The 23,218-nt window shown below is 46.3% G+C and overlaps 1 protein-coding gene across 1 annotated transcript in view; it reads left to right on the top strand.

Annotated features, from left to right (window-relative positions):
- Positions 1–23,218, top strand: part of GALNT14 (polypeptide N-acetylgalactosaminyltransferase 14) — a 70,258-nt gene that overhangs the window by 25,678 nt on the left and 21,362 nt on the right. Inside the window, exons 3-5 of the mRNA XM_050709830.1 lie at positions 13,465–13,563; positions 19,678–19,745; positions 21,491–21,556. Coding sequence (XP_050565787.1) covers positions 13,465–13,563; positions 19,678–19,745; positions 21,491–21,556 — 233 coding nt within the window. The remainder of the gene's footprint in view (positions 1–13,464; positions 13,564–19,677; positions 19,746–21,490; positions 21,557–23,218) is intronic.

The raw sequence follows: 23,218 nt of genomic DNA on the forward strand, positions 1-23,218 counted from the left end.
GATAGTACTGTACCTCTTCCCTGGTTTGGGAATGCTGGGGGCGGATGGGGAGGGGGGGATCTAGGCTCTTTGGCCATGCCCAGTGGTTGTATTTGGCTTTCATTCTGCTCGTTTTTTTGGGGTCAAATCTTTCACTTGAGTTGCCTTATTGTCAAGTGTGGCAGTCCTGAACCTATATATTAAAAACGTTACTTCCTGTATAAATGAATTATTCTAGGATCATAGGGAGAGAAAGAAAATGACATTTTTCGTCCAGAAAAGCAGGACTAGGTTCGTGTGACGTGTAGCAGCGGTAATGAGCATCATCATGACGAACATAGTCTTCACTGGTGCTGGGAATTCTTGTCCTATGAAGGAGGCACTGAGATGGTGCAAGGGGATAAAATAACTGCTCAGCACTTATTTTGCTCTGAAGAGAGAGGAATTTATGAGAGACATAAGGGACTACTGCAGAGTGAATTGGAGAGGAAGAAAAGAACTTGCTTTGTTACTTCTTTTAGCAGCTCCAGCACCATCAGGGTCAAAAATATGCTTTGGCACCCAAAAAGTACCCCTGGAGGGATACTGGGAGAACTGCAGCAAGATTTGGTTGTGCAATTTTCCTCCTTGTCCTCTGAGGACTTTATATAGTCTGTGCAAATCCTCCTGAGGAGCCATGTGTCTCAGCCTCAGGACCTTGCTGCCTGGGCAGTGTGTCTCAGAGAGACCCAGCACCAGGAATCTGACCTGACTCTGAATTTTCATTGTTCCAGATCCAGTGCAGCACTTGGGCTGAAATGCTGAACAACACCAGCTCTTCAGCCCTGTAGCAATCAGTGGTGCTCTTTTTTTCTTGTTGTTGCTGTATAATTAATTTTTCTAGCCCCTTTTCATAGCAAGGACCAGATGCTCCTTTCTCCGGAGTGGGGCTGACAGCCCTTATGGATGCCTGTTAGAGCTGATCAGAGCGCGAGCATACTATTCCTGGAGAGAATTAATGCTGGGGCTATTAACCATCTGCCCTACTAAAAAAGAAGGGGGACTCAGCTGCCACTTCGCTGCACCCCACTGCTGTGGCTGCCACCTTGTTCCCGGGCAGGCAGAAAGAAAAGTTCTCATTAAGGATGAAGCAAGGGCATAGCATGTAGGAGGGGCTGGTGCTAATAGCATTTGCTTCCAATTTCCTTAACCCACTAAGTGGATTCTGATTTATTGAATACGTCTGAACAATGCTGAAGATGATGCGCTGTTAGCCAAGCAGTGGAGCAGCCATAGAGCAAACGGAGCTGGATGTCTGGGAGAGGTGGGTGGTGAAGAGGCCGGGAGAGGGATGGGGGAGGGAGGAAGGGACCTGTCGTGGTGGACAGAGGGGAGACGAAGGTGCAGGGTCTGAAAAGTCCCACATGGAAATAAATCTTTGTTCATAGTGCAGATACTTGAGGAGCTGCCACAGCTGATGTTCCAGCTGCCCCTGGGCGAAGCTGCATCCTAAGATGTGTGCTGCTCTAGTGCATTGCTGTGCAGGGGGTCATGCTGAGGGGCTGCTCCCCATCTGCCATCCCCAGAGAAAGCTCACGTGAGGGGCAGGAGGCTTCGGAGACAGTCTTGCCCACCTCTTCAGCATGTCCTCAGGGGGGAGCAGGCTGTCCTTCAGCTTGCCAGCTAGATGTTGGTGCTGCTCTGTTCTCTCACCAGGTTTTCAGTGTTTCTTCTCTTTTATCCCCTGTGCATGATGTATGACAACAGCAAGGCTTACCAAGTTGCAAGCCAGTGTGACGCTGAGAGACTGACACCTCACAGTGCTAGTGTCCAGGACATGGAAGCAATGCTCCTACAGCTTCCCTGTGTGGTATTACACTGGGATGGTTGCAGAGGATTTCCTAGAGTTTTTATTTTAATTTGCTAATCCAGCCAAACATCAAGAATTGCCAACAATAACTGAGTGTACAAAACCGGGCCAAGTCTGAGCAGCAAGCTCCTTGCCAGAAGGTCATGGAGAAGGCAAACCCTACCGTGGGGTGTGGTGTGGTACCGGCAGCCAGTTGCATAGCAATGTTTGCTGGATTTATTTTGTTCTTATATTGTAGCCAGTGGAATGATTTCAGACAGAGAGGAATCAGTGCTCAAGGGAATCGCAGCTGAAGAAAACATAGCAGCTCTTCTTGCCTGCCCCTGAGTTGCACTCAGTTCATGGGTGATTTCAGCTAAGGAAACACCATGGCTTCTGGGGGCTGCATTTTATGGCCAGAGCATTGTTCCTGCTGACCTGCCTGCACTTCCCTTTCTTTCAGTGCGTAAATGATGTCGGCCAGCCTCAGGCATCCCCTACTGCCTGATTTTCTCTGTTCACCTTGCTTTTTCCTCCACGGCTCTGATGCAAGTTTTGTAGTGCTGTCTCAAGAGCTGGCAGAGCATGGTGGTCAAGGATGGAGCCTTGTCAAATCCTGACATAAGGCAATAATCCTCTGAATTTTCAAACCTCCCTCCCTGAGTCCCAGGTGTGTTACAAGAAGCCCTAGCTTCCCAGTCGGGCTTGAATTTTACAGCTGCTGGAGGCTGCATTTGTGTGTGTATGTGCATGTCTGAGAGAAAAAAGCAGTTGCTGAAGTCAAGTTGCAGTTGAAGTGAGGGCCTGGCAGGGGTACTGACAGGTTTGAAGATCAGGTGTTGAATCATCTGCTGACACTGAGAGCATTCTGGCAGGCATATAGTCGATCACATGAACTTGTGCCCCCTGAAAATCTCTTCCCTTGCAGTCTCTCCTATTCCCTTTGCTGGCAACAACACACTGTAAGACCTTCTTGTTTCCTCTCTCATGCACTGCCAGTTGGAGGGCATCCCTCAGGTGGGAGACTGGCCCAGGGCTGAGGGCTGTGCTTGTTGAGACTGTTCAGAGAGGGATGTGGCCAGGTGATATCTGTGATGTTCCCTCAGCCTGACTGCCACAGAGGGCAGAGAGCGTCCAAAGCCAGGACACTTGTGATTTCATTAAGAAATAAGATTTATCGTGTTTGGATGAGATGCTGTATGTGTGAGGCCTGTTGCTGGATGTCTTGCCAGCAGATACGCTGAGGCTGAATTAGCTGGGCAAGATAAGACCTGAGGTTGCTTTGCCTTTGGTCTTGATTTCCTTCTTATTCCTAACTACAGGCAAGAGCACAACGGGATATTGCAGGTGAGCAGTTACACAAATGAGTAGCAGAAAACACATTTGGGCTGAAAGCATCTCCATTAGGACACTGTGATTACTTTTCTCTTGGACACCAGACCCCAAGAGGTTAATGCTTGACAGTGTGTTTTTCCATCACCTCCTTAAGCTGAGCTCTCCAGGGATAAAGGTGTGAGAAAAATCCATCAAATGGAGCTGTGATCAAAGGCAAGTGCAAGAGCTGGGCTGCAGGGAGCCTGGTCCCATCACTGGCTGACACTGCTCAGTGAAGTTGTGCTTCTGCCAGGTGACATGGAGCGATGGGTCTTTGTAGGAGGAACTGGCATGTGTTTCAGGCATGAACTGGAGGAGCCCAAAGTGGCCAAGGTTTTGTTTCTGCCATTGATCAGCTGGCTGTTATGGCCCAAGCAGCTGAAAGTCATTAAGAGAGACAGATTTGGACTCCCCATAGGCTGTCACCAAGCACTGATAAACCATTTGTTAATCAGCTGTACCATCTTAAGTAAGATGGGATCATCATGGGATGCTGGGATTTATTTTTCTTTTTAGGGAACTGTCATTATTATCTCTTCTAATCATAGCTATCCTGTTTTAAAGTACTTCTGGGAATTCAGACCTTGGCTATAGTCTGATTACAAAGGCAGTCAGCTTCACTAGCTGGGATAAATTGTTCTTTGCTAGTAAAAGACCCAGTATTGAGCTCCTCATCTAAAAACCTACTACCTACAGTTTTCTGCTAGAGTTTATACCTGCTGTGACTCACAGATGGGACCTGTATGTTACTGGAGAGCTGAGGCTTTTGAGTTGACTGAAAGGTGGAGCCCAAAGGTAAATTTAGAGGGTGCAAACTGAGAAGATCCCATCTGTCCACAGGTTTAAGGGTGAGGCACAGTTTGAGCATGGGTGTGCACTGTGTGCTCCAGACACAGCACACTAGTTATTTTATCTCTCCAGTTCCTGTTGGACACCTGTTCTGGCACAGTTGTGAGGGCCAGTTTGTTCCCCATTGTTCCTGGACCAACACTGGCTTTTGTGAGCCTTTTGGACAAACCTGACCAACCTATGACTTTACGTAGACCCAGAGCTTTTGTCTCAGAGACAAAATTTCCCTGTATCCACTCACTGATGCTGCCTGAAAGAGGAGGGAAAAGATTCATTGGATCATTCTAGCTCTGCAAAGAGCTAAATTTCACATTCTCCTGTTTCTGCTGGAGTTGGCCTGGAGGTGCTCTATGAAGGGGAAGTACTTTGCGAGCAGCATCCTCGAATGACATGCAGGGCTTAGATGCCTTTGAGACAGTTGTTATCTAGGTGAGCCTCACTGGCATCACAGGGAGATTATCCTCTTTCACACTGGTGTCAAAGAGATCAAAACTTGCTCTTGAGCTCCCAGGCTTCTTGAAAATGCTTTTATGTTGGTATAGCAAAATTACTCAGCATCAAGCCTTGACTAACGTGCTTTGAAATACCTGGAGTTTAAAGACCTAGCTTTTGTTGCTGTCTCGTCCAAATGTGGAGATGTGGTAAGAAGTTGGTGAAGTGGCAAGTCTCTTTGGGGACCCACAGGCTGTAAGTTGGGCTGGAAACACGCAATCCTGGCCAACAATTGGTGTGTCCAAGCCCCCATCCTGGGAATGGCTGTGGCCTCCCCAGCACGAGACAGCATCTGTGATGTTTCCTGCCCCATGTTTGCTGTCTGGTGGCCTGTGGAGGTGGAGGAGCAGGCCAGCTAGACTTGATGGTTTCTGAGATGGGTTGGTGGCTTTGGGGGACAAAACTCCATGAATTTGGTGATCTTTTTCAAATATCTTTTTCTACTTACTATCTTCTTTTGAAGACTGTTTTTTCTTCATTTAGTGATGGAGGAGAATAAGTGATGAGAATGGACTATATAAAATGTGATATAGTGAGCTTGAGCATTGAGAAGTTGCAATTCCTCTGAGATGGCTGTCTAAATCTAGGCTGAGAATTGTTCCTGGTCAGTGCTGCTGGCCAGACGACCATCCCAATGTCATCTTGTCCCAAAGACTCTGTTTTTCACTTCGTGGGATGGGGTTTCTTCCAGGATCTCAACTGCTGTGAGGTGCCACATTTTTATGTCTTGAGGGACTACCCAGAGAGAGGCAGGCTGAGGAGCTTTAAGTGGAAATGGTACTGGGAGGAGATGCTGGTACAGGGGCAGTAGAGGCTGGTGTTTGTTCAGGAGCAGGGTTCTTTGTGAATTGATCACAGATGCCATAGGGAAATGGCAAATGGTGACACTTATTCTGACAGTGTGTATTTGCAGTCCTACTCTTCCCCCTTGTTTTCTTTTTCACGAGTAAAAAGGATGAGGGTGATTCTTGGGAAGGAGTTCAGGAGCGAGCTAGGTTGTATGAGGATCTCATGGAAATATATAGGTAAAGGTTTGGAATGCACAAGGATATCAGTTAAGTGGATGTTACTCTTTATTCTATTTTTTTTTCTGGAAGGAAAGCTAGTTATATCTGAAAGTGCAGGAAAGAACCGTGCTGTGAGAGTGAGTTATGGCACCTGTCTGTGCAGCAAGGAAAAAGCACTCTTGAGCTCTGTTCTTGGCTAAAAGGTGTCTTCAGGTCATGGGGGCTCAGCAGAGCCCATCAGACCTTGGTGTCCTGCAGACCCTCTGCTCACAGAGCCTGGATCCTGGCAGAGGGGTGATTCTGAACTGATCCAGCAAACACCAGGGGTATAACCGTAGATTTCTTACCTCCTGCACTTTATGTTCATCCCTTGCACCAGCCCTGCAGTGTTCACTGGGTAGGAAGAGCATCTGCATCTGACAGGCATTCTCCTGAGAAGAGTCCAGGGGGGCACCTTTAATTTATTTGAACTAATACTTTGATTGACAAAAATTGCTGATTAAAAAAAGGTGAAAACAGCTTCTGTCCCTTCCCCAAATGACAGATTTTCTTCCCCCAAATTATTTTTATTTTATTTCTCCATGAGACAGCTTTGATTTCACTTTGGAAGTTCTGCACCCTCCCCCACCACCGTTGCACTTTGCCAAGAAAAATGCATGCACAGAGCAGTTCTATTTTGATCTGAAATTATTCTTGCCTTGTCCTTTTACTGTTTTTTCATTTACTCAAGAAAGGGGTTAAAAAAAAAAAAGTTTGCATCCCAACTCAATTCTTAGCAGCCTTGCAGGGAGGTGTTGTGCAGTGATGAGGACTGCAGTGCAAGCAGAGTTTTCCCCCTATTAATGTTCCACTGCAAGTTATTGAAAAGCAACTGCTGTTTAGAAGTATTGTCAGCCCAAATTTGAAGTGGTGGCCATCTATCCGTCAGTGCCATGCGTCTCTTCAGCCTCCTCTCTTTCACTTGGGCTCTCAGGAAATGGCAGAGCCAGTAGTGCCAAGGCTAATTATTTCTCCAAGCATGAGATGTGAGAAAATATTAACCTTTTTCACCAACAGAGCCCCAGTTAATTAGCTCCGTTTCTGTGACATGTTAACCCAGAGATAAAAGTTCATCCCCAGGAATCTGCCTGCGGTGCAGTGATCTTCGTGTGTCATGATGCGGGGAGGAGGGTGGGTGGCAGGAAGGCAAAGACAGCTGGGGATTTAATAAAAGACCGTGACCTGCCAGTCACCGAGCCCTGTAGATGAATTTCTGCATTTCAAGGTGAGCAGCATCTGAGCATGGGTGCTGCTGCTTTTTGTTCAGGATGCTGAGGCTTGACATGGAGGCAGCACAGGGGCTGGTGGAATCGTTCAGCTCGCCTTGCCTGGGTTACATCTGTGTTGTCAGTGCCAAAGTGGTGGGGGCTGAATTTGGGGACTATACTGGTGGACAGAGCTTGGCAGAGTTGACTGAATAACCATGTTTTGGTTCTTTGGTTCTTCAAGAAAAAGAAAAAAACAGGAGTTAGCAATTCCAGGATAAACCAAAAGCAAAGCTCTTAGTGAATCTACAAGTAAAAATACAGGAAAATATAAGGCCTAAGTGATCTGTTTTTCTCATCCTGCAAAGGAAGAGCTTTGATTTAGATCTTGAATGTTTTTGACACTCTTAGTCATCTAAAAATGACAGGCTGTATTTAAAAGTAAGTGATTTCAAATATCAGACAGAAAGTATGTGCTGGGCTTCTGGGGAACAAATGACGTAGTGGAGCAGAAGCAATGCTGTGAGATCACCAGCGTCTATAGGAGCCTTTGGCAGGAAAGCATTGCACAGCTGGAGTGGCTGCTGCACCAGAGAAGGGGAGGATGGGGGGCTTTTCTAGGGCAGGAGGTGGTGGCAGGGGTGGTTCTCTCTGAGTTCATGGGGACCAGTGGTGGCCTCTGGTGAGTCCTGGCTGGTGGGTTTCAAAACCACACATTTTCTCAAGGTGTCCCAGGTGTGCTGACGCCTAACCATCCATGGAGGTGCCCAGTCTCCTCTTTGACCTCCAGGTACATTCTTCCTTGTGATACACAGAGAGGATCTTGTCTCCTTAGAGGGGAGAGAAAGCATGCCATAAACCACACCAGGGTTCACTGGTGATTTCAGAGGATGGGTATTGCTTCATCACCAAGTGCTTTGATGCTCCCAGGTGCCATTGATCACTCTCTGCTAGTGCATCCATTTGCCTTTGGCCACCAAAATGTATTGACTACTCGTCTTACAGTTATTGTGCCATTGATTACTTTGATAACTTCCTGTAAGTAATTTACAGAATCACAGAATGGCTGAGGTTGGAAGGGACCTCTGAAGATCATCTGGTCCAATCCCCCTGGTGAGCAGGATCACCTAGAGCACATTGCACAGGATGGCATCCAGGCGGGTTTGGAATATCTCCAGAGAGGGAGACTTCACAACCTTTCTGGGCAACCTGTCCCAGTGCTCTGTCACCCTCACAGTAAACAAGTGCCCCCTCATATTCAGCTGGAACCTCCTTTGCTTCAGTTTGTGCCCCTTGCCTCTTGTCCTGTCGCTGGGCACCACTGAAGAGAGACTGGCTCCATCCTCTCGACACCCTCCCCTCAGATATTTATACATATTAATGAGGTCTCCCCTCAGTCTTCTCTTTTCCAAGCTAGACAGGCCCCATATTCTCAGCCTGTCCTCGTACGACAGGTGCTCCAGTCCCAAAATAATTTTCGTAGCCCTCCTCTGGACTCGCTCCAGTAGCCCCATGTCCCTCTTGTACTGGGGAGCCTGGAGCTGGACACAGTGCTCCAGGTGTGGCCTCGCCAGGGCTGAGCAGAGGGGGAGGCACAGCCCGCTGAGGTATCAGCCACTCCTCCCAGCTTTGTGTCCTTAGCAAACCTGCTGAGGCTGCACTCTATTCTACCGTCCAGGTCACTGATGACTAAGTTGAACGAGACTGGACCCAGTACAGACCCCTGGGGGACACAGCTGGCTACCGGCCTTCAGCTGTGCTGCACCACTGAGCACAGCCCTCTGAGCTCTGCCGTCCAGCCAGTTCTCAATGCACCTCACTGCCCACTCATCTAGGCCACACTTCCTGAGCTTGCCTGTGAGGATGTTATGGGAGACGGTGTCAAAAGCCTTGCTGAAGTCAAGGCAGATAATATCCACTGCTTGTCCCTCATCTACCCAGCCAGTCATCCCATCACAGTAAGCTCTGCAGAAACCTGCACACTGAAGGGGGTTTGAGCTATCACAGCATTGAGGTGGGTTTGGACTTCTCCAGATCCGATTAAGGAGGTGTGTTGAGAACAGAGACCTTTTCTGTTTTGTTTTGCTGTGTGGTGCCAGGAAGCTGTGGTTGGAAAGTGTACTCCGTAATGAATCTTTACATCAATGAAGATAGTCTTAAATGTAACTTGGCGTTATCCTGGCTTGTAAAGTTCTTTAGTAAAGGATTGGTGTCTTTCCAGGAAGGTGCAAGGTAACAGATTTTGCTTTTACTTTCAACAGGTGAAATCCTTTGATGTCCCAGTAGAGTGACATCAGATATTTGGCCACTGTTTAAAATTCTACTGAAAATGAAGTTTTTTTTTCTTTGTTTATATTTTTTCACATATATTGGTTCCTTTTTCCTTTTTGTCTTAATTCTGAGAAAGGAAGGGTGGTGTCCTAGCTTTGGCTGGGATAGAATTAATTTTTTCCTAGTTGATACAGTGCCGTGCTTTGGATTTAGGATGAGAATAATGTTGGTAACACAGTGATATTTTAGTTGTTGCTGAGCAGTGCTTACGCTAAGTCAAGGACTTTTCAGCTTCTCATGCTGCCTTGTCACTGAGGAGGCTGGGGGTGCCCAAGGAGCTGGGAGGGGACAGAAGCAGACCCAAACTGGCCAAAGGGATATTCCATCCCTTACGGTGTCGTGCTGAACAATTAATATGGGTTATGTTGGCTGGGAGGGGGGAAGTGTGCCATTGCTTGGAGACTGGTTGACCATCAGTCAGCAGGTGGAGAGCAATAATTGTGTTGTGCAACACTTGCTTTGTTTACTCTTTTTGTTGTTACTGTGGTGTTTTTTTTTTTTGGTGTTTGTTTTTCTTTCCTTTTTTTGATATTCTCCCCCATCCCACTGCATTGGGAGAGGGAGTGCACGAAGGGCTCTGTGGGGTTTAGCTGCCTGCCAGGTTAAACCACAACAGGTGGGAGGAAGTCAAGAACCAAGACAGACCTTAAAGCATTGTGGAGGGCCCTACAAGTCTGAATTATTCATGAGCAGCTTTGAAAATCAAGACCTGTGGTCTGGTTTTCAAATGCAGCCATGCTATTCTCTCCTTCCATTGCAGTAGGTTGCTAAGTAGCTTAGTAGTTTTTTCCCCTCCCCTTTTCCAAATACAAAAATCTAGGTAATTTCTAATATAAATGCATTATCTTGTCAGTCTGGCGTTTCACAGGCAAGCAGCACATCATGTGCACAGAAGGCTGTTTTTTTCCTTCTTGCATTTCCCCCTTTCTTCAAATTTAGCTTTTTGATGATTTTTTTTAGTTACCTATCTTGCAGGGAAAAGAAAGAGAGAAAGGAGAGGAAGGGAAGGAAAGAAAAAAGCAGAGAAAGGAAGGAAAAAAGGAAGGAAGGGAAGGAAAAAAGGAAAGAAGGAAAGAGGCAGCAAATTAGAGGAAATACTAATTGTGTACCACCTAAATATAGCAGTGCTTGAATATCCAGAAGCTATGGAGAAAATCTCCTTATGGGTCAAGCTGCCATTGATTTGAACCCCAGTTCCCATTGGCAGTGCCTGCCCTGGTGGCAGTCTGAGTGCTGGTCATTCAGACAGAACCCTTTTGACTGCCTGAACCCTTTTGGAGGCATGCACCAGGCTGGCAAGCCCTCTTCTTCCAGTGCGGATACAAGTTGGGAACTTTGATATTAATATTAACTCTCCCTTGAGGTTGCTTTGAGATCTGCGTAATTAATTTAGTTTACTTTTTCTGTGACCTAAAAGGAATTTGTATGTGTTTACCTTTTTTCCACCAAGTTCTTCTCCGCTTCTGGCAGAGTGTCTGAGTCTGTACTACTCAGCTCATGGGTGTTGCACTGCTGTGACTCTTGCACGCATCTTCTCTCAGGTGGCATGTCAAGCTTGGAGAGGTGACCAGTGTCAAGGAAAGTCAGCTGGAAGCTAAAGTGCTTGTAGGTTTGTCCATCAGCAGTGGTGTGAACACATCCCGTTTCAGATGGGGGGTACAATAGCATGGTCTCTGACCAGAAGCACGAGGATTAAAACAACCCAAGAAAAATGTCTTCAAAATGGGGTCTTTGAAAGTCTGTGAGGCACTGAGGAGCCCTCAAAGATTGGGATTTTGCAAGAGGGTTTGTGGTTCCTGTGCTGAGTGCAGGACTTGGGCTGTCTGCTCGTTGTCGTCACAGACAGGTGCGCTGTAGTTTATTCCTAAACTATTAGCAGCATATTGGTAATATGGAGAAGGGATGTTCTACTCTGAAGGAAATAACAGCAAGTGGCCCATTTGGGCTGGGATTTTCAAAGGGCCATTCCTAGGGTGTCTGCAGCCAGCATGTCCCTTCCATAAACAACTTACTTAGAAATTACTTAAAATTTGAATGGGAAATAACCTTCAAACAGAAAAGTGAAACTTACCATTAAGTGAAAGCTTGACTTCTTGGCTTTTAGGAGGAAATACTAATTGTCTCTCCAGCTGGGTGTTGTCTCTGGGGTGGTTGGAGTGGGAGCCTTCAGCCCCCAGCCTCGTGGGTGCCAGCTGCTCTGAGCTGGTGCTAATAATACATTATTTTTGTGTGTGTGTATTTTTAGGAACAACCTGAAAAATATATCCTTCAAGCTTTCTTTCATTGGTTTCCTGAAAATGTTGTGGGTGTTTTTGCTTTTTTTTTGGTTGTTGTTGGCAATTGGGTGACCTATGAAATACCATAAGCAGCACAAAACATTTATCTAGTGACAGCCTGAGGTGGCACAGGCAGCTCGTAGCAGGTTTATCTTCATTATTACAGCAATTTTAGGGCTGCATACTGCAATTTTCACTTGCAGTGAGGTATTAAATTGAAATTACCCCAGATGTAATTGTCACACAAAATAATTCTGGACATGCTGGATTTAATGCTTTTCCAAGCTGTGGTTTTTATTACCTAAGCGAGAGCCAAAAACCACTCAAAGTCAACAACTTAAACTGAAATTTGCCTTCTCAGGAGCCAGGATGTGTAGCTGCTGTTAAATTGTGTGTGTGGGGGGAAGGGTGCCAACTGGAGGAAATACCAAGTCTAGGTGTTGATGGGGGTTTTGCTGGGTCCAAGTAGCAGCGCTTGCTGCACTACTGCACTCAGTAGTGGCAGCTCAGCCATCCATCGCGTCTTTGGGAAGTTACAAGCCTTATTAAACAGAAGTTAGGAATGGGTTGTAGAGCTTTGGATGGGTTTGTATAGGAAGTTTCAGTGTTTCCTGCATGCATGTTGTCTAATTAGGAAGATGTAATGCATACAAATCTGGAGTTTTAAAGACAAGTTATTGTCACCTACAGGAGCCTTCATTGCGTCGCTGCAGGCTCAGCCAGCATGCAACATCTGCAGCACTCCCATGGGTGGCTGATACGTCATGCATGCACCGTGGCATTATATATTAGCTTCTTAACTATCGTAGTAACGTTTTGATGACTTAGTACTTTCCACCTTCCTTCGTTCTTTCCCTGAAATACCTTCTGTTATTTGCTACGCAGACCCCCACCGCCCAGTGCTGTGCTGGAAGCGGGTGGAAAGACCCAGCCTGGAACAGCTGGCAGATAATTGTGTACAAGTAGCGCGGGGAGAGCAATTGTCCTAGTCTGTCACTGCAGCTCTGCAAAGCACAGGAGAGTTGAGCCTGTGTGCAGCAAACCACACGCTGCAGTGGCAGCAGTTTACATCTCGTGAGGTTGGGTTAGCAGAGCTCAGCTGAAGTGTGCTACTGACAACAACTGGTTTAGGGTGAGCTTGCAAATATTTTGTCCCACCCAAGATGTCTATTATTATTATTATTATTATTATTGGAATTATGTAACGTGGTGAACAAGCACAATTGCTGTGATGGAGACCTCCTTTGGTTGGGTGTGGGGCACACTGCTGCCAGTGGTATGTCATCTTAAGGCTGACAGTGACCTAGGAAGACAAGCCAAAAGCTGCAGGCTGCAAAGCTTCAGTTGTCAAGTTTTGACTGCTCTTGGACCAGTTTGCATGTGTGTCCAGGAATGCTGGAAAGCAAAGTTGCAAAATTGCATTCAGGAAAAAAATAAGAAAACTTTCTGGAGATCTCTCTCTTCTTTTTTTTTTTCCCTCCACTTTTTTTTCTCTGTGCTGATTGTAGTTTCAGAACTCTGTATTTGGTATAAATCAAATATGAGAATAAACTATTATGAGCATTTATTTCTGTCCTGATGGAGCAAGTATCTACAAAATGGCTGGTTCAATTTAAGAAAGACAAATACTCATCATGATAACCCAATGCTTTTGATACAACGCAAATCCCTGTGAAGCTCACGAAACCACTGAGACAGGGTCTAATTGCAGCTGATCTTCTTCAAGAAGGCCTCACCTTTTGTGTGAAGGATGTGTTCCTACTGCCTGTGAGTGTTGGAGCCTAATGGCTCCAAGAGAGCATGCCAGATGGGAAGCAATGGTTAGAGAAGGTTTGCAAGCTGAGTGGCTCCTTTCTCATCCCTTCCTAATAATGACTTTTTTTTTCCTGCTTTAATCCTCAGTGACTTGCTTTACGGTTTCTGGACTCCTTCAAAAAAGATTCATACAGATGCAGAAAAACTTTTTTTTTTATTATTATTATTTTTTAAAGTAGTGTTAATGGCTTGTGTTAATGCTTGTGTTAACCTCTGCTCCCACCTTGAGCTTCAGCACCTGAATGCCCTTTTTCCCTTTCTCTCCCCAGGTGCTTGACCCTGCGCTATCACCAGGATCTCCCGCCAACCAGCATCATCATCACCTTCCACAATGAGGCTAGGTCTACCCTGCTGAGGACCATTAGGAGGTAAGAGCTCCCTGTCTATTGGAGCATATTTGTAAATGCTTTTAGAAAGGGTGAGCAGACTTGAGGTTTTTGTGAATAAAGGCAGAATGTGTTTGCACTCACTGCAGTAAAGTGACTGGACCAACCAGCTATGATCTGAAACAATTACCAGGAGAAATTAGAGTGCAATCTGGTCTTTGAAAAGCAGGTTTTACAGTGAGATGCTCAGGAAGCAAGTAGCTGTGCTCTCTTTGCAGGTTCTAGCGCTGGGCGCTCTTGGGGTAAAGGCAAGAGATCACACACGTCCTCGGGTAACAGCTTTTAAATTCAGCTGGGTCCCAGTGCTCGGCTCTGTGTTGTCTCCAGTGTCTAGAGAGGTCTATTATTTTGCGGATGTCTGCTCTGGTATCGCTGCTTGAGCTTCTCCAGTGACATATCAAATGCCAGAAGGCTTGCTAATTGAGAAGCCCTAACGGAGCGCACACAGATGAGATTTTCAATGATAGTTTCTTTGCTCTTCTGGCTTTGGAGTGCTTTGGGCATGTGGCCATTCTTCCATTTGTCAGTGTGTTCTTGTCTGGGTTTTGCTCTAGTGGATAGAGTAAAGGCTTCATTTTCACCACAGATTTTTAAAATCAGTATTTAATCCCAGTGTATGCCTTGATGAGAACTCTCTTGTGGGAAGATTTAACGAGGTTTACCTTTGAGAGGTCTCAGAGAGACCTGTTTGAGACCTGTCTCCAGGTTTTGGCTGGTGGCTTCCTCTATAGAAAGCTGGTGTGTGCTCTGTCATCTGCCAATAATAAATGTTTTGCAGGTGTGTTTCATGCCCACTCAGTGAAGGCTTTGCTAGCAGCAAGTCAGGCCATAGAATCCAAGCTTCCATTGATGCCCAGGGGCAGCTCTTGTTTGCCCTTGGGGAGGAAAGTTAGCTGGGTGCAATGCGAAAGCAGTCCAGCCTGCAGGATAGTTGTCAGTTAAACCATGACATTCCCAGGGAGCCCCTGCCATCACCTGCACTGGTCAGACTGGGTTGCTGGCAAGGGGGAGACTTCAGCTGTGCCCTGTTTGCCATCACATAGATCCTCAATGCTCCTCTAGAAATAGCATTCTTCCTCAAGTGAGCACACCCAGTGCCACAAGTGAGTTAGACAGTCCTGAAATTGAATTCTTGCTTTGCTTTATGGTTCCCTGCCCAATCCCATCTCGTTCACTTCACACTTAATTATCTATCACTGCTTTCTCTATCCTAGGGTGTATGGATTTTGAGTGTGAATAACACTGACACTTTATGCTGTGTACCAGCTCCTTCATGCTGGACCTTCTCTTTTACCTTTATGGTGCCCTGTGTGGGGTTACCATCCTCCAAAAACCGCTGTAACAAGGATGGTGAGGCAAAGCTAAGAACAATCCTCTAGAGCATTTGTAATGTGTGAAGCACAGACAGACTTTAGTCACATCTCTCCCCATATCTTGGCACCTGACTGTTCTGGCAGATATGGTCAGGAGTGATGTTAGACCTTATGCCTGGATCCCCCCTGCCTCTCCCATGGCTGCCATCCTATACGCCCCTGATCCGGCCAGGGACTTCTTCTGGTCCCTGTGGTTTGGATGCGTTTTCCTCCTGGTTGCAGCACTCAGAGGTTTGCTTTGACCCTACCAACCCTAGGCCCACCAGCCCTTGGTGGCAAGTCCTGCTGGTGATGTGGCTCCTGCCCTGCTCCTTTCTGGCCGTGATTTTACTTGCAGTGCCATCTCCCTGCCTGTGTTTGGACTCAGTTGAGTTCATCTGCCTCTTCAGCCTCTGTGCATTAAGTTGCTGCGCCTTCTGACTGATTTGTCAGAAGCAAATGCTTAGTTTAATGAGGTCTTCCAGATAATTCCATCCCGTGGTGGCTGTAATAACATGGATCATTGTCCATTGGCCAGTAAAAGCAGTGTCCTCCTGACACTATTTTGTGCCTTTTGGAGCAGCTTGTGACCAAGTATCTCAAAACACTTCGAGCACAGCAGCAATTAAAGAAGCCCTCATCTACCCCATTCTCATCAGTACATCTCCATGGGCAGAGCATGGTGCATTCGTAGTATAACCCAGGTGAGAGGTGGATGGGCTGAGAAACGAAGAGCTGGTTTGTCTGTGGCTGGTAGAAGAATTTGGGGTTACAAATCTGATTTCCTCGGCAAGTTAGGTTTTCCAACCTTGCTGCACAATGAATACTGTCTATAAACCTCAGTTGCAGGAGCAAGAAACGGTGCAAAGGGAGATTGCTGGGCTTGTCTAAACCGAAGGGAGACGGGGCACCAGTCCTGCTAAGGGAACGCTTCTCACAGGACCGTGTGTAAAGAGAAACTGAGCAGGAGGAATGTTGCTATTTCAGGCTTGAGAGCCTGAAAGCTCACCGTGTGCTCAGATAGAGCTGCAGGCTCTGTAGTTGTCCTTGGCTCTTGGTAAGCATGCAAGTGCTCTGCCCCGTGAAGCAGGGATGCTAGTATGTGGCCCCTGAGGCAACCCTTACACCAGTCACATTGCAAACATTTGCAGCATTTTGTTGATGAGCAGTATGTGTCGTTCAAACTACCGAGAAAAACTAGCAGGCTGTGTGGAGTAATGAATGAAATAAAAGGTTCCATGGTCATTTCTCTGACCATTTGCCAGTTGGAAGAAGACGAAAAAAAAGAGCTAAATTAATGGTATGCCCAAATCTCTGGAAATAATTTAGTCAGCGCTTATAAATGTGTATACAACTCTGCTTGTGAAAGCGTCCAGGTAGTAGGGACTGGGTGTCTTAAAAAAGAGAGAAGGAGGTGGTGAATAGCAAAGTGGCACATCCGATTTTCAGAAACTGCCGCTAGATTCTTTCTTTGAGCCAGGCATTATTGGAGTGACCTTGGGCAAGTTTCTTATTATGCACCAGTGTTCAGTTTCACCTGTTTCCAGCTCTGAGGCTCAGTGTGTTAAAGGTGGTGACCCTCTAGCACCATGGGGTGGCACTGTGTGGATAAACCCTGGGAGGAACAAGGGAGAGAAGAAGCAATACAGAAGTGACTTTTAGGGAAAATTTTCAGTTTCCTCTTCTCCTTCCCTCTCTTTCCACCTTGTACCTTTCCACGGTACTGGTGTTTCCCTCAGAGGGAAATGCTGAGCCTCCACCACACTGTCTTCCCCCTGAGTGGCAATTGAAGAGGTGAACCCCATCAGCCGCAAACGTTGCTGAGAAATATGATGGCACCCCTCCACAGGTTACAGTCTCATTTCCTCTGCTGAGCAAATCTATTTATTCATCTATTTATTGCTCCGATTTGCAACTGGAGGCCACAGAGCAGGAATAGGGAGGCTTAATTATTTCCCTCATACTGGCAAACCAATGCACATACTTTGGCAAAAGTCCTTTTGCGAGTACTGTGAGTACTGCATCAAATATTCAGATCCTTAATTAGCAGGTAGAATACCACACCTTTCATTTTCCCAGCACTTGAAAGAAAAAGGAATGATGTCCTGTGCTACCAGCACCTTGCTCCTTATCCACGTGCAGCCGCCTTGCCTGTACCCTGGCCCTCCTGAGACAGGGAAATAACAAAGCCACGCACCTCCTTCCTCTGGCAGCGTGTTGGCATTGTGTAGGGCCTGTGTCATAACTGAAATGAGTCTGATTAAAGGAGCTAAAACAAGCCAGGTGTTGCTCAGAAACTCTATAATTAGCACTTTGGGCTGACTCTTTTTTTTGCTTAAGCCTTGGACTTTTTTATTTTGCTAATCATCTCTCATGGTTACTAAGTATGCAGCCCCATAAGCACTTTTACCTTTTGATGTTAACATAAGAGAACTCTTGAATTTCAAAAAGCACGGTGGGTATTTGAAAGAATGAAATGCAAAAGCCACAGTGTAATCAAAGCTCATTATGATTATTCTTGGTGTGATGTCTCACTTTCTACATAATTAGCTGTTTTGGGTTGTTGAAGCAGTTCATTTTGGTGAGCGTTTTTTCTTCTTGCTCTCATTCTGATCCTGATAATTGGGACCCTTGGCCCCTGCAATCCTCTATTATACTCCCAAAGGATTCATCTCTCTCTTTCTCTTTCTCTCCTTCTCTCTTTCTGTCCCCCTCTCCCTCTTTTTTCTTTCTTAACCTCCCCCTTCTCACTCTCTTGAGCTCTCTCCCCTTTGCACTCTTGCTTCTTTGCACTCCCCTATTTTTCCCCCTAACAAATCTCAGTATGGTGCAATGGAGAGAATTAACGGGTTCCTGAGGATCAATGTCCACAAGTCACTTCTGCAATGCAACTAGTATTCCAGGTGATGACCAAAAAACGCTGACTTCTGTCAGAGTGTCAGAACTGCTCCCTGAAAACATTTTCTGCATTTTTAGGAGTCACAGAATCATAGAATGGCTTAAGTTGGAAGAGACCTTGAAGATCTAGTTCCAACCCCCCTGCAATGGGCAGGGACACCTTCCACTAGAGCAGGTTTCCCAGGGCCTTGTCCAACCTGGCCTTGAACAACTCCAGGGATGGGGCATCTACAACCTGTCTGGGCAACCTTTCCAGTTCATCATCACCCTTTGAGGGAAGAATTTCCTCTTAAAAACTACTGTCAAGGACCTGGGTGTACTTGGTGGGTAATTTAGAAGGATGGGGAAGCATGATGTGTACCTCAAGGGGATTTAATTTGGGGTAAGAATAGTCCATGAATTGTATTTTATGGTGGCAATTGCTATATTTATATAGTGCTGTATGCCATCACTGCTATATCAGTGGTCTTACAGTAAAAGTCATGCAAACTAATGAAGAATGAATTTTGATGGAACCAAGCAAAGTGCAGCAATGATAGGACTGGACAAATAAAGCAGTGTTGAAACCAGAGCTGGCTTCAGCATGCAACAATCCAATACCGTGCACCATCTCTCTTGCCCTGAAGGACTGTTATGACAGAAGGAGCCCAAAGTCGTGGACAAAATGAACTCAACAGATATTTTGAAGCGAAGACCCATAGACTAGAGGAATGATATCTGTGTGTACATACACGTAAAAGACAGTAAAGATTGTGGTTATTAATTGGGATGTATTAGAATGCATGAGACCTGAGCATGATGCAAATGGTTTGGAATAAGGGGTGGATATCATCTTGGTTTCATCTGAGATAGGGTTAATTTTCTTCATAGTGGCTGATATGGTTTTGTGTTTTGGATTTAGGAGAAAAATAATGTTGATAACTCACTGATGTTTTAGTTCTTGCTGAGCAATGCTTACGCTAAGTCAAGGACGTGTCAGCTTCTCACAGTGCCCTGCCAGCGAGGAGGCTGGGGGTGCACGAGAAGCTAGGAGGGGACAGCACCAGGACAGCTGACCCAAGCCCTGAGGGTTCTGCTTCAAGAAGTCAGCCTTGACCCTCTGTTGGGGCAGGATTATATGTATCTACATGTAGTTCTGCTGACCTCTGTGCTGTGTGAGAGAGGGAAGGAACAGGTCCAGCCATTTCAATAATACAGAGAACCACCTTGGTGTTGTAATTAAGAGGAGATTGTAGCTTTCAGCCACATTTCCTAGTGGCTGTACCCCTGGGGGGAGCTGTGGACCACGTCATCCAGCCTCTTTATTTTATCAAATAGGCAGGCAACAACCTGCTCTTATCCTCTCTGCAGCCTTTGAAGCACAATCAGCTCACTGATAAAAACAGTTGTCCTGCCACAGCTGTGAGCTTTGTAATGATGGGTTTTAGCTGAGTAATTTTCTTTGTGTTGGCCCTGCTGGCAGCGGACACCATGTCATTAGCCCCAGGAGAGGTGGAAGGGTGATGGAAAGGAAACTTTGTGCACCGTACAGATTGCTGAAGCCTCTTCCTCCAGGCTTTATGGGCTGCTCTGCTTTTGCTCACAAATGTGGTAAGGGTGAATCTCGCCTATTTCCCGAGAATATCAGGTGCTCAGCTCTTGGGTCAGGCTGCAGAGAGCTGATACCTGGGCACTGCTGGATATGTGGTGGGGGACTGGTTTCTTGGTCTTCTCTCATATACCCTTTATGGAAATACAAGTCTGGTTGTGCTTTTGCAGCGACTGGTTCCCAGGCTTTTCTAACCCTATTTGCTGGGTTGTGGAGTTGGTCAAGCACTGTCACAGGTTTTCTCTCTTTGTTCTTTAGTGTGCTGAACCGCACCCCAGTGCACCTTGTCCATGAAATCATACTGGTGGATGACTTCAGCGATGATCGTAAGTGATCCTTTCTGTGTTAACCAGAAACCACTCGCTGATTGTTGCAAATATAAACAGGAGTGGAATAGGAATAGGGATTCCTGCATGAGTTGCCAATTTCTGAAATGCATCGTCTATAGCACTGTATGTGACAGAGCCCACATCCTCCTGCCACTTTCCCCTGGTTGATAGGATGACTCGAGTGAAATCAGTAGGTCCAATCTTCAGCAGAATTCCATAGCTGAAGCCCTGAGGGCTCTCAGGGAATGGCCCTGGTTGTCCCCAGCTAAAGATCTTACCTGGTACAATGAGCTAGCTAGTGGAAGATGCAGGTGCAAAGAGTAAGTGCTCAAAAAATCTGTCTTAGGCATAAAAAGAATAAAAAACTACACCTAGACTGAGTGGTCCATGGCACTCACATTTCAAGGAGCTGCAAAATATAGGTATTTACTAAGAAATGTGAAAAACAAGCCAGATTGTTTGTTTGTTTTAAAGAAAAAAGTATATATACACCTTGCTCTTGGATATTATAAATAGGCACTGCCTTGGAGGATGCTAGGGGCAGATTTCACAGCAGATCCAATTCTTGACTGTCTCTCTGGCATTGCTGCCTGGATTGGGAGTCACCAAAACCAGAAAAGGGGGTTGCAGGGATTGCAGTGAGCTTGGGAGCCACTCCAGTGCGCTGGAGGCCAGGTGAGGCAAGTCTGGGAACTCTTGGCTGCTCAAAACCAGCACTTCTCAGCTGTCTTACATCTGGCCCCTTCTTCTTTCTTGTGACAGTCTGAGCCTCCTGGAATATATTCTGCATATATTTACATAAATGCATACATTTGCATAATATGTTTTAAACACATGGTCAGCTTTTCCCTGCAACCCACTCCAAGCAATTGGTGCTTTTATCTCAGTCCCAGTGGCATCTCTTTTCTCACATCTGTCAGCCCCTTAGAGTACCCTGAGTTGGAAGGGACCCACAAGGATCATCAAGCCCAACTTTTTGACCTTTTATTCACTGGGACGCAGTTGTTCTGCACACAGATGGCACATGCTCACAGGTTCCTGCTATTCCCAGCAACTTTCCATCATGTATACATAGCAAACTTCTGCCACCTTTACTCCCCTGGTGCACACAGATAACCTCAGCTCCACATATAAGTTGTGGGGAAATACTGGTATGATGATATGTCTATAAGCAAAGATTCCTGAATTAGGATGAATATGTTCAGAGGAGCATGCACAGGCAGGGGCTGGAAGGAGGGATCAGGGCAGAGGCACATGCACTTGAAGCTGAGGAGGTGGTAGGATGGGCACGTGCAGGAAAAGGGGCTGTGTTGGATGTTCTTGCTAATGCATCTAGTCCAGCTCATGCTCTGTCCTCCTCCTGCTCGCTGAGGGAAAGTCAGGCTGGGAGGGTTGATGCAGGTCACCTCAGGAGCTTCCTGCCCCACCACAGGCTTATATGATGCTCTGCAGTTACCCCAAATAGTCATTTGCATTAATGTACAAAAGGCCAGAACTCTTCTTCTACACTGACTTTATAGTGCAATTCAACTATTCCCGGTGTAAATGCCCTGGGTTTACACTGCTTTTGTGATAACTGCTGCTCTGTCTGTCGTGATAAGCTGAAGGGTAAAACCACTGTGCACCACCTGACTGGTCACACTGCAGCAGGGTCCCCTCCCTGCTCCAAATTTTTTCCTGGACTATTTCTGTGGCCACCTGAGTGCTGCCAGGTGACATTGATTTCCTCTGTGCTTCCAAAGCTGACGACTGCCGCTTGTTGGCCAAGCTGCCCAAGGTGAAATGCCTGCGGAACAGACAGCGCGAAGGTAAGAGCCAGGTGCCCTGGGTCCATACAAGTGGTGGGGAACGCAGATTTTGGGAGGCGTGAGAGTGATGGAGCAGGTGGTGGTGGGGAGGGCAGTGGAGGGAGTGCACCAATAAAGCCCTGATAAAGTAATGATAAAGGAAGACATGATAGAGGGCTGGGAACTTAAATGGATTCTACCCTCTCTCCCCCAAAAAGATGGGTCTATTAATATAGCCAAGGCAGCTCCGCTGTAGCTTATTAGCCGTAAAATTAGAACGGGCAAAACAAAGCCTTGGGTTTTCTTTTTAAAGATGTTTGATCTAATGAAAGCGATGAGAACTGCTCTTGCTGCTGCTCTGGATTTTTTTTTAAATGTAATTAATTATATTTTAAAGATTAAGATGGGCTTTATATATACCCTATTGGGCTACTGCTTGCAACCTTTTGAGACATTTTCCCATTCAACCCTATAGTCTGAATGGGTATTTTCAAGTCCTGCTTTGCAGTATTAGGCAAACAAAACCAGAAAAAGTTTTCCCATACTGAAAATCAAAGTCATGTGTATTGGGTTGGGGAGACTGAGGAGCAGAGAGGGCTTGTCTGTGTGCTTTCTCCTGAAAGTTTCAGCTCTGCAGGAGTGGTGTCAGGGTGGCATCACCACCTGGATGTACAAGCCTGCATTAGCAGGAGGGAATGGAGGTCTCCACAGGTTTGCACCTCCTTCACACATTTCTTTCCTGTGTGCCTGGGATATGTGCTAATGGGCTTATGTGTTCTTCGCCAATACTGCATAGACCTGGAGGTATTAGTACTGCATAAAGGAGTCAGGATTTGGGAACCCAGCCTGAAGGGCTTACTCCACTTAGTACATCATTGATGCTGTCTCCTTCAGGACCTGCCAGGATTTGGGGAGAGGTGATGCAATAGGCCCTGGCTACCCACAAGATCATAGATGCTGGAGAGAGCAACATGGGGACAACCTGTGTTGCAGGAGATGACCTGGGAAGATGTGGGATTGCTCCAGGCTTTGTTCTCCCTGTCCCCCTCCCTCCTGCTCAATGGCTGTTCCTTGGCCCCTTCGCTTTAGGAAATTTTGATATGAAAGCTAGTGACCTCCTTCTGCATGGCCCTCCTTCTGCATGGCATGCTCCTTGCCACCCTTATATCTCTTTATATTTGCTGCTATCTTGCATTACCTCTGTTTCTCCTTCATTCTTCTTCCCTTGAGCATCCTCTGTGTCTTCCTGTGTGTCCAGTGGACTGTCCCCTTGTTTTCCTTGGTAGAAAATATGTTCCTGTTGAGCTGCAGGTCAGCAGTGCCCAAGCTGGCAGGCCAAGAAAGGTGTAACTCTGGCCCCAAATGGTTCCAACCTCAACTCTCTGCTAAGAGCTGTTGGGATTCCATTTGGGGACTGGGGGCACTGGAAGCCATGGTCTTACTGAGGAATTGGCTTCACCCCATGCAAGTGTATGTGGTGCTGGGCAGGTGAAAGATGTGTTTAGGTTCCCTTCTGTCTCCTGGGGATATTGTGAATGCTGTTAGCATCTAACACGTTGCATCTATGTTAGATTTATTACCTGCAATAGTAAGAGTTAGATTTATTACCTGCAAGGGTAAGCATTTTGAGTCCTGTTTTTGCCCCAGAAGGTAACAGAGGGAATAATTACACACATGAAGGGT

Source organism: Cygnus atratus, chromosome 3, assembly GCF_013377495.2.
Source record: "Cygnus atratus isolate AKBS03 ecotype Queensland, Australia chromosome 3, CAtr_DNAZoo_HiC_assembly, whole genome shotgun sequence".
Taxonomy (NCBI): domain Eukaryota; kingdom Metazoa; phylum Chordata; class Aves; order Anseriformes; family Anatidae; genus Cygnus; species Cygnus atratus.